General features: G+C 54.2%; 1 protein-coding gene across 8 annotated transcripts in view; it reads left to right on the forward strand.

Annotated features, from left to right (window-relative positions):
- The window catches only part of DLGAP2 (DLG associated protein 2), a 781,526-nt gene that overhangs the window by 353,187 nt on the left and 409,665 nt on the right, over positions 1-18,674 (forward strand). Inside the window, exon 1 of one of the 8 annotated variants that reach the window (XM_086703048.1) lies at positions 8,386-8,488. The exons of the other annotated variants lie outside the window; for them this stretch is intronic. Coding sequence (XP_086559174.1) covers positions 8,431-8,488 — 58 coding nt within the window. The 5' untranslated portion in view covers positions 8,386-8,430. Of the gene's footprint in view, positions 1-8,385; positions 8,489-18,674 lie in introns of those variants that run through there. 8 annotated transcript variants of the gene reach the window in all.

Genomic DNA, 18,674 nt, shown 5'->3' on the forward strand with positions numbered 1-18,674 from the left:
CCCCAGGTATGCAGACGCATTCCCACCCGTGGGGGGTTCTCTGCCTCCATGGAAGGACAGTTCCATGACCGTTTCTATTACGTCCAGCAAGCCTGCTGGGATTCAGAAGTTTCTGACCACAGGAGGAGGTCTGGAGTCTGAATGAATGTTGTCATGGAAAGTCACAGCCTTTCGTCTTTTCCGCAAAGAATCACGTGGGTACTTGTGGCCCCTGGCACGTGAGGAGTGCTGCGTGCGGGGTGCTTGTGCCGTCCTGAGAGCTCGGCTTGCATCTTCAGCGGGTTTCCAGGTGTTTCCTGAGTGCCGCCTGGGGTCTTCCAGTCTCTTCTGACATTCTTGTACAAACGGAGCATTTTTCAACAGAATTTAGTTTGTTTTGGAGACATGAATCTTGCCTCTCCAAGATTGTCAGGCGATTCCTCATGGTGATTTCCATCATTTGTCAAACCTGCCTCTTTCCAAGCCCAGCAATGCGGCCCCACATGAGCTACAAGGAGTGGGGGGTTGGCTACTCTCCATTCCCGCACAGAATGGGTGTAGGCGCTGAGGCCAAGACTGCCTGGGGCCACGCCGGCCTCTAGATGACCACGCAGTAGGGTGAGCGCTCCAGTCACACACACACACACACACACACACACACACACTCACACACTGATACTCACACACATGCACACACATAATGCATACTCACACATGCGCACTCACGTGCACATATGTATGCACGCTATCACATGTACGCACTCACATGCATGCCTGCCCGCATGCACACACACCTGCACACTCATGCATGTGTGCACCCACACTCACATACACTCTTGCATGCACTTAATGCACACAGCACACACCCACACACATGCACATGCTCGTTCATGCTTTCACACACGTGCACGTGTGCGTTCACACGCACACATATACCTTGGACTGCTCTGATTTGTATCACTAAGTTACACAAATCTTCCAGGAAAGTGTCTCCTGAGATTCAGAGGCCCAGAGTTCCCTGGGTGGATGACTAGGACCCTGGTATTTGTTCCCTGACTGGAAGACATTTTCAGAGCGTATGTGGCAGGACCTAGCAGGTTCGATGTCAGTTCTCTGTTTCTCAGAGATACAAATAATCACTGTTTCTGTAACTCATTCTTGGTTGTCGGATGCTGTGATGTCAGAAGTACTAAGCCAACGTGCTTTCACTTGTACGTGGTGAATCTAGGTACGCACTTTATCACTAAGGGGCTTTTATCCGTACACGTAGAATCTAGGTATGCATGTCAAACCGGCTGCCCTTACTAGCTGGCTGTGAGGGAAAACTCATTTTAACAGTAGCGAAGGCATCGAGTTTTACACTCACACGCCCCAGGCTGGGCGCATTAGTTGTTCGTGGACACTGATTGTGCTGCTGCCTGAGGGAGTGGCCCTCATCCATGTGGCCCCAGTGGGCCAGGATGTGGCCAAGCTGTGGTCACCGCATCCATGTCCCCGATGGCACATCCTTGCCTCTGATCACTTCTGGAACATTCCACACACTGCTGTATTTACTCCCCACTGCCTAGAACCTGGTCGCACAGCTGCCCTCTGCGGCTCGGGCACCTGGAAATGTCATTTTTCTTCTGCAAGACAAGAGCTTGTCTCTGCACTGGGGCTATGTGGCCAAGCAGGAGGGCACAGCACATGGGGCGATGAGGCAAATTCCTGGCCCCCATCTGGTCTCTCAGCTTCTGTGAGCAGAGTCAGCTCCTCAGGGTCTGCTCTGGGATTCCTGCCGCTCTGTCCCTGGCACGTGGCTTGAGGAGTGAAGTGCGATTGTGCCCTTGCTGTTAGTACCTCTCCTCCGGGTGCCATACGTGGGATTTGATGTGTCTGAAGGCAGACTCGAGATTTTCCTTGCCTGTCGCCCCCTCCCCCCCACCTCCGTGTCTTATCTCTGGAACAGCAGCCTCCCTTCCATGCAGTTTTGTAGGTAGGACAAGCCAGGATTCCCCTATCCCTTGACGTCATGATTGGTGGTTACCAGGTCCTGCCAGCTTTGGCTTTGGGTTGTGTGGATGCGTGGTGGGTGCCACAGCCCAGGCTGTCCCCCCTCAGTGAGCACTTCTGGCCCTCACCCGAGGTGCCGACCCCACTCCGGAGCTCCACACGGGGCCCCCAGCCCCGTCGAGGGGCCCTGCATGGGGAGCAGACAGCGTTCCCGACGCTCAGACAGCTGGGTCCATGCAGGTGGACAGAGAGTCAGTGACAGAGTATCTTTTGCCATGGCACCCATGCAGCCCCTCCAGGAGGTGCCCTTGCCTGTGGGCAGGCAAGGGCTCTGCTCCCCGGGGCCCCTGCCCAGCACTGGCCTACTGGGAACTTCTCACCGGGGCATCTAGCTCTGGGCAACGCTGCCCCATAGCGCCTTCCTCCGGTGCTGCCAGAACCTTGTAATGGTGATACTAAGGGTGTATATTCTTTGTCCTCAACGTCTCTGAGGGACATTAGGATGTCCCCCCATCACGTGTGGAAACAGAGCCCACGTCGTTTGCCCTGGAGGACTGGCTTTCCTTCTCTCAAGGTCGCAGAGTGCTCGTTCTTATTAGGTCTCAACATCCATGGGAGGGCAGAGGAGGGAGGTGTTTTCATCAGGTTCTGGGGAAGCTTGCTGACCTACCAAGGCCCCAGATGGCTAGTTTGACACACTGGGAGAAAGGCAAGCCCACTGGGCTTTCTCACAACGGGTCTCTGTACGCGGCGGCCACCGCGGCCCTTCAACAGCCTGTTACGCTCTAGCAGAGTCCAGCCCTCGCGACTCTGCCCATGGGTACCCCGTGTCCTGTGGCCTGGGTGCCCTTCCTGACACCCCCGGACTCTGCCCCAGGCCTGCCCCTGGGGAGCCCCCTTGGCTGCACAGTCGGGAGATGCACCGTCCACGTGCACCCCAAGTGTCTGCTCTGCCTGCCCCGGGTCAGTGTCCTGGCTTCCGGCACACGTCCTGACAACATGGGAGTGAACGTGTGCACCAGCAGATTGTCCTCAGGCCCCCCTGACTCTTCCCCTGGCCCTGCTGCAGCCTCCCTGGGACATTGTCTCCCCAGGAGGTCACCGGGCTTTTGCCGGGTGAGGCCGGTGAGGACAAGTGATGGGGTGGCCTTCCAGGCTTTTTCAGACCAGAGACAGAGCGGGTACCATTACCTGCACTTCCTACAGCACCCGTGATGTCATTCAGAAACCGTAGGCAAATCATTCTAAAAACGTCCAGCGGAACTTTCCAAAAAAGCACGTATTGCAGGAGTTTATTTAAGGCACTGGATTTGCACTGCGGTGTAGGCAGGTTGCTAGGCAACCACCTCCAAGCGGGGCTGAAATCAGCAGAGAAGGAAGGAAGCAGCACCGAGTCCCTGGGCCTGGCCAGGCATCCCTGGGACCCGGTGGGGCCTCTGCGTGGCAGGCGGTTAGACACCCCGCCAGGAGGCCTTGCTTTTCAGGCTGTAAAATCCCTGTGTGACAAGCGGTATTTAAACTCGGCTGTGTCTCCTAGCGTCCCGTGAGCTCCCTGCTGGCCACAGAGCTGCACGGGCCTCTGGTCCCTGTGCCCGGAGCAAGTGTCTCCATAATGGAGAAAGCCCCGACTCTGCCCATTTCTGTGGTGTAAACACTCCCGCCCTTGCCGCTTTCCGGCCAACAGCGTGGCCTCCCTGAGCACTGGCTCGGGCACAGATGGGCACACTGGGGTACACAGCCGCGGGGTGCGGCCAGCAATAAAATGCAGAGTAACGAGGGGGTGTGAGTGTGAGGGTTTGTTACTTCTGTTTAAACGTAGTGTATTTGGTTGCAAGTTCGCGGAATCCAGTTTTAAGAATGGCCGTGTAACGCCGGCTCCTACGATTCCCTGGGATGTGACGGTCCGTCTCCCGGGCCACTCAGAGGGGCTCTGTTGCTTACACACTCCCGTCGAGGCTTCGTCGCGTGTGGGGGCCCTGTGCACCTGGGAGCATCTCCCCACAGCCAAGGCGGAGTTGGCTCTGTGGCAGGGCCATCAGGGCTCAGGACGAAGGTGGGACGGCAGGAGGCTGGCTGTCCCTAAGCTGGTCCCCAAGTGAGCTCTCTGCCTCACCTTCCTGTCTGACCCTGACCTGGCGCTCTGTCTTGCTTGTGAGAGCTGCCTCCGTTTGGTCATCTGGGAGGTTCTGGCCAATCTGGAGACTCTCCCGGCGTCCACCCCTTTGGGTCTCCACGGACTATCCCTCCTTGTCAGGGTGCAGTATTTGTGACCCTGCACGGCTTGTGCTCTCCCGTATTTCTCTCCGCCTCTGTCCCCTGCGCAGAGCTGCTCCCTGGCGATATGTTCTCAGCCCCTGCTTTTGCTCCAGGGTGGCATTTGCTCCCGGGTGAGCTCACCTGCTCTCCTACTGTCGCGGCTCCGTTATTAGCTCCTCGTAGGCACGGATGAGACGTGTCTCCAACCTCGGTGCCTGGCCGTGGCCCCTGTCACAGCCCGAGGACAAAGCCAGCACCTCCACCTGGATTCGGAGCTGCTTCAGCTCCAGACCCGCTGGCCTGCCCACTGTCTTCTCCTCTCACCCCGCCATCCACACCGTCTGCCTCCGTCCACGTGCCAGGCTGCCTTCGACAGGTGCTGTCACTCACCGTTTTCCCGTGCGCACCGCGTGCCCACCAGCATCTCCGAGGCTTGGCCCTCGAGCCCAGTCTTATAACAGCCCAGATGGGTGGCTTCAACAACACGTGCTTCTCCGTGGTCTGGGGGCTGGACGCCCAACACGGAGGCGCCGGCAGATTCCGTGTCTGGTTCACACACCGCGTCTTCTCACTGTGTCCTCACGTGGAGGCGGGGCCGGGGGCTGTGGGGTCCTGTCCCAGGGGCCCCACCCTCATCCTCTCCCAGAGGCCCCTCTCCCAGCGCCAGCACACGGGGGAGTCAGGTGTCAACGTGCATTTTGAGGGTCACGTTAGGTCTGTGGCCGTCTCCATTGCTAACAATAAGATGTAGTGAAGTTGGCCGGCACCCTGTTCACCCCGGTCCCTCCTGCACGTGGACTCGTGTGCACATGGCCCACATGGCCCACACACGGCCACATTGCCAGGCTTCCCTTGAAGACCCCTGTGTTCACAGAATTAGCCACCCAGCCATCCAACAAAGTCCATTCAGCGGTCGCCGGCTCTGCAGAGGGCCATTCAGAGGGTCAGTTCTGGCTCCATAAGACACACCTCTTGACGTCTCTGCGCCTCCTGTCCTAGTCACGATCTCACACGCATGGCCCCTTTTGGGGGTCTCCGTGCTGGGTTACCACGGCCCCCTTGCACATACCTTGTCCCTTCCCTCCCACCTCCCCTGCTTCCTCCTGCTTTCTCTGTCTCCTCCTCCCCCTTCTGTCTCCTGCATTCAGTCCTCTCCTTTCTACATTTGGGCCAGGTGGCTGGGGCACGTGAGAGACATGGCAGGGACTAGAGGACACAGAGGTGGTGGCCAAGGGTGTGGCCATGAAGGATCACGTCCTGGAAGCCGACACAGGCCCCTGAGTCCTTTGCTGGGGCTGTCCCCTTGGCCACATCCCGATGGGGAGAAACTTGGGGAAGCCGCAGTCTGTGGCCTTCCCACGCCCTGGTTCCGGAAGCTCGCATGGCCCGGGGCTGTTTCCCCAGCTGCGGTTCTTCGCCGTCTGTAGCCCTGACTACTCGTCTTCCATTCAGTGAGTCACACTCCTAAAATAGCCGAGCCCTTTCTGAAGGGGGCGGCCGTGCGGGTGTGAAGGGCTGTCTTTGGAGCCTCCACCAGGAGGAGCATCCAGGCGGACGCCGGGGCACAGCGCGCCTCCTTGTCATCTCCATCCTATGATCCTACTTTGCACCAGGGGAGCCCTGCTGTGCAGGGCCCTGGGAGCTGACCTCACCAGGTTCCCGCGAGTTCTAGGGGCTCCGTGTCTGTTCCCCTTCCCCACTCGGCCCTGCCTAACTGAGAAGACCAGAGTGGCCATGGAGGATGCTCCTTGCGTGGGGTTCCTCCCAGGAGGGCACAGGTGGCATCCACATGTGCCTCCATGTGTTCTGGACCAGTCCCCACCCTGAGTCAATCACTGGCCTGCACGCTACGCCTTAATGTCCTCTATCCTGACATTGGCTCCATGGCTTGCGTGGGCTCGTCTCCGTGTTGTAACTGGTGAAAAGCAGTAGCTTTTCCAGTTGCATAGACAGTGACCAGCAGAGCCAGGAGCAGAGGGCAGGTGTACCAACTTCCAAAGCACATTTCTTTTCCCCATGGCACCGCGGTAGAGCTCATTTATCCCATGTTCTTCAGAGAAAACGTTGTCCCCAAGTCCTGAGATCTGGTCCTTGCGCTCCAGCTTTAGCGCTGCTGATAGAGGCCGGGACCATCTCACTGCGGCGCCTCCTTAAGAGCCACACGGTGTAGACGTGGAGCCACATGGTGCTGGTAGACCAGGCCTCCTGCTTGCCATCCTCAGCACAGAGATGCTGAGTCTCAGGAAGGTCACAGTGTTCACTCCAAGTCCTGAGTGGGCCAGTTGTTCTGTCATCGTCAGCCAACTTGACAGCCTTTTCCCGGGTTCTCACCTCCCGGACCCCGTCCAGGCCCGGCTGTGGCCGCACCTGGATGCTGCTCTGGCCTGTCTGTGAGGCTTTGCGGAAGACCTTGGTGGCATTCAGTTACTCAAGTACGTGTTGACACACTTTGCTTATCCTTCAGTCTTTCCGGGGCTTTTGGATTTACTGAGAGTAGCAAAAAATAAGGTCTTCCTGGGTCTGTGACGGGCCCAGGCCACACACACGGGGGCAGGAGAACCAGCCGGCACTGCGTGCCCAGTGAACGTTCACACTCGGTGCATCCACACGATGAACCGCCCGCGTCCAACAACGTAGTGCGGTTGTGAGGTCGGTTGGTGGTTCCGCTGACACCCGCCAGCTCCTAGAGAAATCTCTGAGATGGCCGTGGGCCCCACCCTCGAGGACGCGGTGTGTCTAGAGAGATTCAGACACTTTTGGGGTCATGATCGGAAACCAGGCATCCCAACTTTGTGCGCTGTCAACCCCTTAGGTCTACAGTTTGCTTCCACTCGCTCCCAGGCCCCACTGACCAATCTTCGCTTCAGAGTAACTCTCGTGGAGGTCGCAGAGAGGTTGCTGGCTCTGTTGTGAACCTCGGCCCTTGGGGCGGGGCTGACGTGCGCTCACCACATCTGTCGGCCGTTCCCAGAGGCCGGTTCTCTTTGGCAAAGGTGCTAAATGACAGGTTCTTAGTAAAGGTGACACAACGGCATCGCAGAGAGTACCAGCTGCCAGCACGTGCGTGGCCTTTCGTAACTGAAACACGTCCCGTAAAACCACATTTCTATCAGAGAAGGGACGCGGGGCTTCCTATTTATTAGCGAGTGGAGGGTCCCGGGCCTCTGTTAGGTGCCTTTAAGTTCAGTCTCATTAGGTTTTCTGGGGGGTGAAACGTTATCCTCCACATTTTTCGGTCTTCAGGGGAGATAGGTTCCAGCACGGGGATAGGTTCCCCTTCTACAGGTGAGGACGCTGGACGCTAAAGAAATTAAATTGCCATCCAAGCTCACCCAGGATGGAGCCGCGGGACCGTGGCTCAGACACTCGCTCCGACTCAGTCTGTGTCCTTTTCCTCCTAACGGGCTGTGCTGCTGCTGCGTCCCAGCGTGCTGTTGGCACCGAGCCGCTAACGCCATGCTTGGTCAGTCTGAGTCCCCAGTCGTAAGCCATACGATTATTTTGTGGCTGCCGCCAACATTTTGGAATTTAAAACATGAGGCGCTGCACGAAACTGGCCGTGCCAGGCTGCATGACACTGAGCAGAAAGCAGGTGCCCCATGACATTGTGTGCGTGTACGCACACGTACGCGTGTGTGCGTGACGCGTGTGTGTGTGTAACCCGTTGTGACCCTGATAACACGTGTGTCGAATGTTTTATTTGTGCTTGAGAATGCCAACTTTTAATTGATACTTGATTTACAAGTGATACCACCACACCCTGGTTGCTTTGGGTAATTGGTTGCTTTAATATGTGATTGTACATTTCAGGGGATAGGTATGAGCTACTCGAGAAATACATTTTCACACGTAGAAATTGCTCTTTTCGTGACTTTGGACAACAACAATTTAACGATTGGCTTTCTATAGAAGTCACTCCATTTCTTTGCCAAGTTTCTTAAAGCCGCAGCCCGTCCCTGGTGCCTGGTACTGGCCGATGCCACGGAGGGCGGTGGCACTGCCCTGTGCCCCTGCACGCGCCAGCAGCCGCGTGGAGGCCAGTGGCTCAGAATCACACCAGCCCCTGAAAGTGTGTCATGATGTGGTCCACGCCGACAACTGTAAAGTTTATTTTCTTGTGTATCAATCACTTTAGGGGTCACTGTAGTGGAACGTTTCCTTCCCATTTAACAGAGGACATGAGCGGAAGGTCTGGCCTGCCCCATGGAGCTGAAGCTAACTAAAATCAAGGGCAACCTGCGCGGACTGACCCTGTTTAAAGGTACGGGACTCTCCACGGAGGCCGTGTTCCTATCTGTGTGTCTGTGCGCGTGAGGGAGCGGGCAGGTGTTGGCGCTGGTGCGAGCGGTCTGTTCCGGGAGAGGCAGCCAGTGCCGGGACCCTCCAGGGGAAGGATGTAGACCTGTCATTTATACCTTCAAGGGACGTGTATGACTTTTAAAAAGATATCCAATATCAAGAGTACAGAACATGTCGGGGTTCCCTAAATTTACTTGTGAAACTCTCGTAAATTGGACTTTTTTATTGTTCTTGGTTTTTATTCCATCTGTGAAATGAAATGGTCACTTTATGTTTCTCGAATGTCTCTTATTCTTTTGCCCTTTAAAGAAAATGTCACAGGTAAACTTTGTGAAGAAAAGGTATCAGGAATAATGAAGGTGTTGGTTTTTTTTAATATTTATTCGTTTTTGAGAGAGAGAGCAAGTAGGGGAGAGGCAGAGAGAGAGGGAGACACAGAGTGCGAGGCAGGCTCCAGGCTCCAAGCTGTCAGCACAGAGCCCAACGCAGGGTTTGAACTCACAATCTGTGAGGTCATGACCTGAGCTGAAGTCGGACGCTCAATCGACTGAGCCACCCAGGCACCCTGAGAGTGAGTTTTAATACCTTGAAATGTTGAGCAGCCAGAGAAATGAGAATTAAAACAAAAGATACCATTAAAAATAAATTTTTTTAACGTTTATTTTTGTGTGTATGTGAGAGAGAGAGAGACTGAACATGAGCTGGGGGGTGGGGGGTTGCAGAGGGAGAGGGAGACACAGAATCTGAAGCAGGCTCCGGGCTCTGAACTGTTAGCACAGAGCCCGACATGGGGCTCGAACCCATGGACCGCGAGATCATGACCTGAGCCGAAGTCAGATGCTTGACTGACTGAGCCACCCAGGCACCCCAAATGAAGTAGTTTTTAAGGAGATTGTTTATTTCCAGAATTGGTTTGTTCTGTGAGAAGGAGAATGTGTCTCAGTTCCTGGGATGTATCACTTACCAGCAAACGAATCAGTGCAAAGTTATCAAGAATTTAGTGTGTGCAGAGCTTACGTGACTCAGTGTTTCTCCTTATCCGAGTTTTTAGTAAGTTGTAGGTGATAATTAAACCACTCATACCCAGCAAGCTCCTGCATGGTCAGTGTCCCATCTAGGGTTGAGTGAAGGAAACGGCTTACTCACAAGCATCCATAGTCCCCCAAGATGGGACTGGGAATATCCTTTGTCCACTTTAAATACATTGTCATCGTACACGTGGTCAGTACAGCTGTACTGAGCTGTGCGTACATGATTTCAGTCATGAATTGGAAATTCTAGTGAAGCATTCAGCAAACGAGTGAAGCCTTTCCCTCTGGTTTCTGATGACCTCAGGAGTGAGCAGTATCCCGGCTCTGGTAGTTTCTGCGGGCCACTCTGTGGGTCACTGGACCTGAGATGCCCCGTGTCACTTCACAGTGGGACTAGTGGGACTGAGGGCGCCACCGTTCCCTTGTGAAGGCGTCAGGGGCCATTGGCCCCAGATGGGGCCTCTGTACTTGGAAAGTCTTCAAGCGCATTGTGTGAGTGTGGAAGTGTGTAAAAGTGAATGGCGCGCCTTTCACGTTGTGTCTGTTGTGATGATAACAGAGGCAGGGCTCCCCGTGGGCCTGACCACAAGACAGCCTCCACCTCCTGCGGCCGGACCCAGTGCAGCCAGCCCCCGGGAGCCCTGCGCCCTCTCCTGCCATCGAGCACCATGTGGCAGCATAGATGGAGGCTGTCACTTGGGGGGTGGCGGTTGTACCAAGCACTCACTCAGACGTGTGTCACCTTGGAGGGAACCCTTCCTGACACACCAGAGTGGCTCCCCCGTGCTCTGGGGAGTCTGATGACGGCCATTCCCCTCACCAGATTCACCAAGCCCCCGTTCTGTGCATGACCACGGGGCAGCCACCCTCCGGGGTCCAGGCCAAGGAGGAGCTGGGCCGTGCCTCCAGGTTTTCTGGGAAGTGTACATGAGAGATCTTCCCCGGCCTTGGAGATTTCTTTTCCATCAGGGGAATCTTTTGTGATTGTTTTGTATTATAAACCGAGAAGGATACAGTACGTATGTGTTTTGCTTTGGATCTTACTCTCATCAGCTTATGAGTTTTGAGGCAACAACTTAGTTCTTACACAGAGAGATTCCAGAAGCCACGGTGTCTCTCCACCTGGCATCGTGAGTTTTTGCCTCAGTCTGTGCTGAAGAAGGCCCGCCACGGGGCTGTGAGGGGCTCGAAGTCAGCGTGGCACAGATTTCAAAGCACAAAGCCACATACAGCCCTGGGGCTTCTCACGACAAAACCTCTCTGGGAAGCATGGAGGCTTGACTTTCTCCACAGTCTTGAGGACCAGCCTTGATTTTGTTTCCATTTTGGTCACGTTTGTTTTTAAATTTCATTCCACCAACCAGGTAAGTTGAATAACACCCCAGGTTTTTCACTTGACACGTTATTTTTTTTTCCCCCAGCGTTATCACAAAAATAGACAACGGTATTAGGATTCTCACTCGGGGTATCAAATGTTCTATAACTGTAGAATATCTGATGGGTTTATCTCTACCCAGTGTCTTACTGATGGCATTCAAGGAAGTGATCGGGGTTCTACTTGGCCTGGGAGGACAGGGTTAGTTTTATGGTGGTGGTTATAAATTGTCAGTAATAATAAATCAGGTTTTAGCTCGACACATGGTCGGCACGATGGCCATTTGTCAGCACACCTGTGTCCCCCACTGTGCAGAGATGGGCTCGTGGAGGGACCAGTAGCTGATTCACAGATGTACGAAGTGACGTCACATGCCCGGGGCCTGAGATGCAGCCGGCACGCACTAGGTGCTGCTGGGGCGTGGGTGGCCGGTGGGGTCATGGCTGTCAGTTCTGCCGAGCCTCTCAGCTTAACGATCAGAGATGGTCTGTAATAGGATCCAGAAGCGGGAACACCCACAAAACTGCTAGAGACAGTGCAGGTGGCCTCAGCGTGAGGTTGGGAGGGTCAGGGTCTGGACACACGGAAGGACCAACCCCCTTGTGGAAACACTTTCAAATCCACATTGAAAAACCCACCAGCCACCCCTGTGCCAACGTGGTGCTGCCCACTGGCAAACTGTTCTGCAGGGAGCCGAACGTCGATGCTTCCGGGGTGCCAGCCTGTGGGCAGACACGCAGGCAGGTACGCGAGACCGTGATGGGGCCGGCCTGCCCTGCAGGTGCTGAACCCGCGCCCCAGGGCAAGGCGGGAGGCAGCATTTGCGGTGCCTGAGCTAATGCTACAGTTTCCGCGTGTCGGGGGTGGCACGGGTGACAGGCGCAGAGCGGAGAGGAGGCTGCGGGTCGTCCGCTCTGGGGGAAGAGCATCTGTACAGCAGCTTGTCTGTCGAGGGTGGGCGTCATTTCCCACGGCTGTAAATCCAGCCATGGCCGAAATGCCCACAACCACGGTGGAGATGCCTTAACGTCAGGGAGAGGAGCTGTGTTTTCATCGATGGAAAACCAATCAATTACAGCGATCACTTTCCTCTTTACGGAAGAAAAATACGTGACTCACTCACCTGTATTATTAGGAAAGGAAACCCCCAATACAGGAAAGATTAAGTGAGTTTTAAAAGTTTCAGAATAGAAACCATACAATAATCTCACGATCATATGCGATATTTAGTATAAATCTGAAATATGAGGGTACACACATTTCAGCCCCGTGTTAGGGCTCACGAAGCTTACAGTGACTTTCTAGTGTGTTACTTCTTTTCTATTTTGTGACATTAGAGCCATAATGTAGCTTAGGAAGCGAACATCTGTGCAGAAGCACCTGATTCTGACATGACGGTCTGAGTGTGGTTTGTACGGCTGGATTATGCACAGTATCTGCCACAGTGGAGCCCACGAGCCAGAATTTCTCACTTGGGTGCTGACATGGACCTGTGGCGGCCTCTGGAAAGTGCTGATGGCAGATTTCGTGGTATCAGTGGTCTGATCTCTTACCAGTGGGATCAAAGTGTCAGATATTAAACTTTTGGAACCGGAGAATCTCAAGTGACGTTGCCGCCTGTAAGTGTGACAGCCTCTTCGCCCTCCCCAGGGCCAGTCCCATAATACTTCCCAGGACCGGGTCTCTGTACAGCCGCCTGGGCACCTTGCCCCGTGGGGGCGAGCTCCAGATGTGAGCGGGAGTTACGTACTCGGGATGCAGGGTGACCCCGATGTGTGCAGTGGTCCCGGTGGAGGGCGCTCTGTGAGCAGGGAGTGCCAGGAGCGGGCAGCAGGAGGGCCTGGCGGGGGACGCAGAACAGACCATGCACATCTCATGCCATCTGTGAAAGTGACGTGGCCTCCCCAGGTGCAGGGTTACTCCACCTTCTGTCCCTCAGTGGCCGGGTGAGTAGGGGATCAGTGCCCCTGCAGACGAGGCTCAGACGGACGACAGCAAGGAAGGCTTCGGATCTGCTCCGCACTGGTGCTGTCTGTGCTGCACGCCCCGAACGGACCTCAGTGCCGTCCCACCCTCACTTCATCAGCTACTCCTCTGTGCTGTCCTTTCACAAGATGCTTCCCCCAGGAACTCCATCCCCACTGGCCCCTGGAGCCACGTCCTCTGTGGGAGCCCAGAACTCCAACCACCCAAGCTTCTCCTGTATGTGTGCACGACCTGGGCACAGCCCCGTGGGAGGGGTCTCCACGGACAGAGCCAGCCCAGGTGACAGGGGGCCGTGGGTCCTGCCAAAGTGTCCGTGGGGCATCTTTTAGGGCCTGAGTGACAGAGGGACTTGGACGTTAGGATGAAGGGAGGGGAAGGGAAGGAAATGACCCACGCATGTCTGCACACAACACGACCCGAAAGCTAGGTCCCAAGTCTGCGCATCTCCACCACGTATCTTGCAAAGGTTTTCATTCCGACTCCTGGTGGCCAGAATACAGTGCAGGTGCGGTGGAGGTGGGGAGAAGTGGGACCTTCCCACCCCGGGCAGAACCAGCCTGCCTTCTGCTTTAACCCATCCCTGGCTTCTGGAAGGACAAATCTGCAAATCCTCAGCCTGACAAACCCTTGGGCCTGCAGGGTTCGCACAAAGGTGCGCAAGGAGCAGTCTGGACGGGCTGATTTCCACTCTTCTCCGCACCCCAGCTCCTTATGTGGGGGCCTCCTCCTTTGGCACAGCCAGTGGGACCCAGAACCTTCTGACCGGGTGTGCTGTGGGCTCAGGACTTAGAGCACAGCCACTGTGAACTCTCATAGAGTCCGTCTGTTCACTTGTTATTGGCCTGGACTACATTGTGCTAATTAAATTAACTCACTAATTCATTCATCAGGTGTTTATTCAAGTGCATCCTTGTCGCCGGGTACTGTCTCAGCGCAGGAAATAGGACGTGAGCCCTGCCCTAATGGGATCACTTAGATGCTGTACGTTGGCGCTCAGTAGTACTTTCATTTTTATCTTTTTTAATGTTTATTTATTTTTGAGAGACAGAGCGTGAGCCGGGTAGGGTCAGAGGGAGAGGGAGACACAGAATCCAAAGCAGGCTCCAGGCTCTGAGCTGTCAGCACAGAGCCCGACGTGGGGCTCAAACTCACGGACAGTGAGATCGTGACCTGAGCCGAAGTTGGACGCTCAACCGACTGAGCCACCCAGGCGCCCCAGGACTTTCATTCATTTAAAGTTCTCACTTTTATTTGTCAAAATTATGTTTCCAGCGAAGTTATTTCCTATGCATATTTTACAAACAATATCATGCATATTTTTTATTTAAAAAAGACAGATTTTCACAACTTCTAGCTCTTATTACTTTGATTTTTCTTGTGTGGTTTTCAGTTCTAAAATGCTGTATCTCCCTCTGTTACATTTTAGAAAATGAATTTTTTTCAGGAAAGTTTAACACTTCTGCTACTTTGTAGATGGCAACCTACTGTATCGGGCAAGCCTGTGACTGTTGTCCCGGGGTTTGTCCTTGTGGGTTTTCTCCTTCTGGCCAGTCCGGGAGGAGACGTTCCCGAGGGATTTCCCCAGGTAATTAATGAACCCCCTGTTGTCTGGGGTTCATGTGAGGAGGGGACCCCGCAGTTTTGTTGGTCAGGCACCCATGGCCAGGCAGCTGCCCGGGGTCCCTGCCACCCTTCCCAGGACTTGTTTGGATTAAAGCACGGCCTGTATCCCCACCTTCTTCCCCACAGGGGGCCGGGCTGGAGGCGAGGTCACCAGCTTTTGCCCCTCATAGTGCACCTGCCTGTAGACCTGCTCTTCGGCCCGAACCCGGCCCTGTGCCCAGGGCCAGTTTGATTTTGGAGTTCACCATGTGGTTCACCCTCTGACTGTTGGGTTTTCCCATCTCTGAATGTGCAGTGGGGGGAAGACTTCACAGGAGTGTCTCCTCTGGCGGGGGGAACCACCTCACGCTATGGCTTGCCTTGGTGTTCTCATAGACAGCGAGAACACTCACAAGAAACATTTCTCCCGTTTGCTGGTGTCTGGTTTAATTATTTTATCTTTTCTGGGAACACTAGGTTCCAGGACATCATATGGCAGTGCAATCTTTCAGGTCAAAAACAAAATGTCTCCAGTCATGATCAGGATAGTTTCCTCACTTTCCATGAGTGGATGATGGTATTTAAGCAGCTTCTGAGTTTTGAAGAAAAGAAGAAGCGTTTGTGAAAGCCTCCTGATGTACGTCGATTATGCAGGAAGCTATCACTCGAAGGTTTTGGTTCCAGGAGACTGCTCATAAGCCAGAGATCTCAGGAGCTGGAACACACATGTGGGTTGCTGGAGTCAGACACACACAGGCACTTTAAAGCGATTGCTCACATCCATTTTCCCTCAGTCATTCTGGCCACCGCAGTGTTGGCCGCGGACAGAGACGCACACGTGCCGTTGCCGTGCCATCGTGGGGAGCGGCAGAGCAAGACGGCCCCAGCCGGGCAGCAGAGGGCACAGGCCCGGCTCTCAGCCAGCTGGGCTGCGTGACTGGTGTTCGAGCACAGTGCAGCCCCCGGGCGTCCTCAACATGAAGCTCGACCTTGTTTCCTTGGACTTAGATGATTCTAAATGACCCACACTGAGTTGATAACCTGAAAGTACATGGGACATAATTTAAGCTTACCTTGTAAGTATGGTGGTGGCATTCTTCAGGGCACTTGCTGTGCAAAGTGACTGAATTCCTGGTCCAGGGACGTCTGCAGCTGCTGCCTCCCAGGCTTCTGTCCGTTCACCTGACAGACCTCCGCCGTCTGCCATGCGGGGCTGGGGCGCCAGGTCGGGTATGGAGTATGTGTCTGTGGTGGGCCGGTTATGGGGCACCCGTCTCGAGGGACGCGCTGGTGCAGGAGACATTCCTCGGTCGTGTGGGGTCAGAGTTGCAGTCGGAATACCACAGTGGCCCCGGGTCAGGGAGACCCAGTGGACCCTGAGCTAGTGTGGAAGGCTGATTGGGAACCAGGTTTTCCAGAAATCTAGGGGGACGGGACAATGTGAGGAAGAAGTGCATCTCGGGGTGGGGGGTGGGGTGCGGACTCTCCACACATCAGGGAGACCCGGCGCGCTGTCCCCTTTCCTCTAGGTGCGCAGCCGGCGGGGGGCCCTCGTGGGTGAGGGGCGGGACACTAGGCTGTGGCCACTCACAGGAGGTGGCGCTCAGAGCCCTGCTGCCCACCCACCCTTGTTGTGGGGACAAGTACATCAATGTCTCTCTTTTCCCTGGGAACAGAAATTGCATTGTTTTCTCCACAGAGTAGCCAGATAACAGTAGACAGTTCAGATTAAAGCACAAAAATAAATTCATGAACTCAATCAAGGCCCCCCCTCGCCCCCCCATATAACCTGCTCAACACCTCCTGCCTGTAGGTCTCAGAGAATCTGTTTTGTTGACTATGGAAATTTCTGTAATGACACTTAGGCCACGGGCCATAAATTACTTACTGGCAACCTAGGATGAGCATGGAAATGTTTTTGTGTCCTTGACTTTTTTAAACTGCAGAAGCAGAGTGAGGCTCAGCCCTGGCGTGTCAAGACAGACCCAGGCGTGCGTGTGCGTGTGGGGCGTGGCTTCTGCGAGTCTCTGTGGCACGTCTCCCCAGAGACCTGGGTGAACAGCAACAGCTGTAAAAGTCGCATTAGCGTTGTATTTGGGGGCGAAAACGGGCTTCACTTACAGAAGAAAAGTCTATTATCAAACTTAATTTGATCACCTGATGTACTCGTGGCAATAACAGTGGCATGTCACGTGTCACTTAGGCTCCCGTAAAGAGCGGGGACTTGATAGTCTGGTTGTGAGTCCCTCAGTGCAGGGGTGAGGGGGGACTGAGAGATCTAGATGGTGCTGGTAGTACATCCATCCCCGTGTTTTGCCGTGACTTCGTTCTGTCAAGCTCTCGGAGACCGTGTATGTGGCTAAAGCTGGGCACCTTTGAGAACCTGGCACTGGGTCCACCTTGAGGTAGTGCTGAATGGTGTGTGCCGTTCTCCCCGGATTTTGTGCTGACGGGAGCCGGGAATTACAGTCATTGAGCGTGTGGTGGCCTGTGAGGCACGTGGACTTCGGGTGTAGACAAGCTTAGCCTCAGACCATGTTTCCAGCCTATATCCCTGCAAACACGGCATCCACGCGGGCTATCGTGCGGACATGGGCGTGTGGCGGGCTCCCGCCGGCACAGCTGTGAGTGGGGCCGTGTGGGAGAGCCCACCAGGACACATCACCCCAGGGGAGCTGGTTTCAGCGTGTCTTCCGGACTGCGAGCTGTGAGGTCACACTCTGCACATCTGCTCTGAGTATTTAAGGCGCAGATGGACGGATGAAGCGATAAGCCATTCTAGCTGGAAGGGATGGTTCTCCGAGATGCTGCCCTCCCAGGGTCCTCGTGAAGGTAACCGGTTTAGTGACATAATCAGAGCTCAGACCCTATAAAACTCTGTGTCCCTTCTGGTTCCTCTGGGGCTGCTTCAAGGGGCTGGAAGCTGAGAGTAGTAAGGACACATGGCCCGGAGGTGTCTGTGATGCCTATGTGCAGAGCAGGACAGAAAGTGGGGTGTGTGACAGTCACCCCAGTCCCGTTCGGGCTCCCTGAGCTGGGATGGATATGGTGGTCACGTTCACCCACATCCTTATGAGATACCAGGGGCAGGAAGACCAGACGCGGGTCAGAACCACATGCAGCCAAGCATCTCCAAAGCTGACCAGCAGGGCGGCACCTGGCGGGTTCTTGGACCTACTCGCAGGTCAGGTTCACACACGTGGTGGGCAGGCTGTAGAAACTAGGAAGAGTCAGCCCTGGAGACTATGCTGACCTTATATTAACGGTTTTATAATTTTACTTTCCTAGGCGTATAGCAATATAGTCAACCTAGTCTGATGACCTAGTTATATGTAAATAGTATGTAATTACATGTGGGATTATATCACATATAATCTATATAATATAATAGTCCAATACATAATCACATATGATTACATATAAGTAATTACATCTGTGTTGATGAAAAACAAACCTTTTAGAATTTCTAAAAGGACAGAAGGGACTTCCTTCTGAGCCCATCAGGATAGCTGCCCAGAAGACAACCGTCACAAGGAGGAGAGTGCTTCAGAAAGGGAATAATTGGTGTAGGGTGATACAGTTTTTTCCATAAAAGGTTAAAAATCATTACACAAAGGATGTTTGGGAAAGTTGCAGTCCTTCCATTTCTAGTATTTGCAGGACTGTATGCTTTAATCTTACGGACCCTGGGAAATGTCTTCCTTTTTCTTATCTTTTGTGTTCAGAATGCTCCATTTTGGTTATTTTCTTTAACGAAGCGGATGCACAGTATGTGCTCAGGGCACCAATGGAGCCCGTGCCTGGATGTTTTGCCGAGTCATGTTGACCTTGGTAAATGTTGGAGTTTGGCTTCCGTGGGAGCCCAGGAGCAGGGCCCACAAACATTGGAGCATTGAAAATGTCCTTTATCATCTGGTAACTATATGTATATCTATTTTGTCTAAATGCCCCGGTCCTGTGAATGATCTTTGCTCAGTGAGTTAAGATTTTGAATGGGTGCATTTAGATCTTCTCCCCTAGCTCAGCTGTTTGGATGCCTTGTGTCCCACGAATGCACTTTAGTTTGGATCCTTTGCCAAAGCCACATATTTATTTATCTGTTCTCCGTATGTTACTGGAGTATTTTTTGCTCCGGGGAGGAATTACATCGGCAA

The sequence above is a fragment of the Puma concolor genome, chromosome B1 (assembly GCF_028749965.1).
Source record: "Puma concolor isolate L17-30 chromosome B1, mPumCon1.1.hap2, whole genome shotgun sequence".
NCBI lineage: Eukaryota > Metazoa > Chordata > Mammalia > Carnivora > Felidae > Puma > Puma concolor.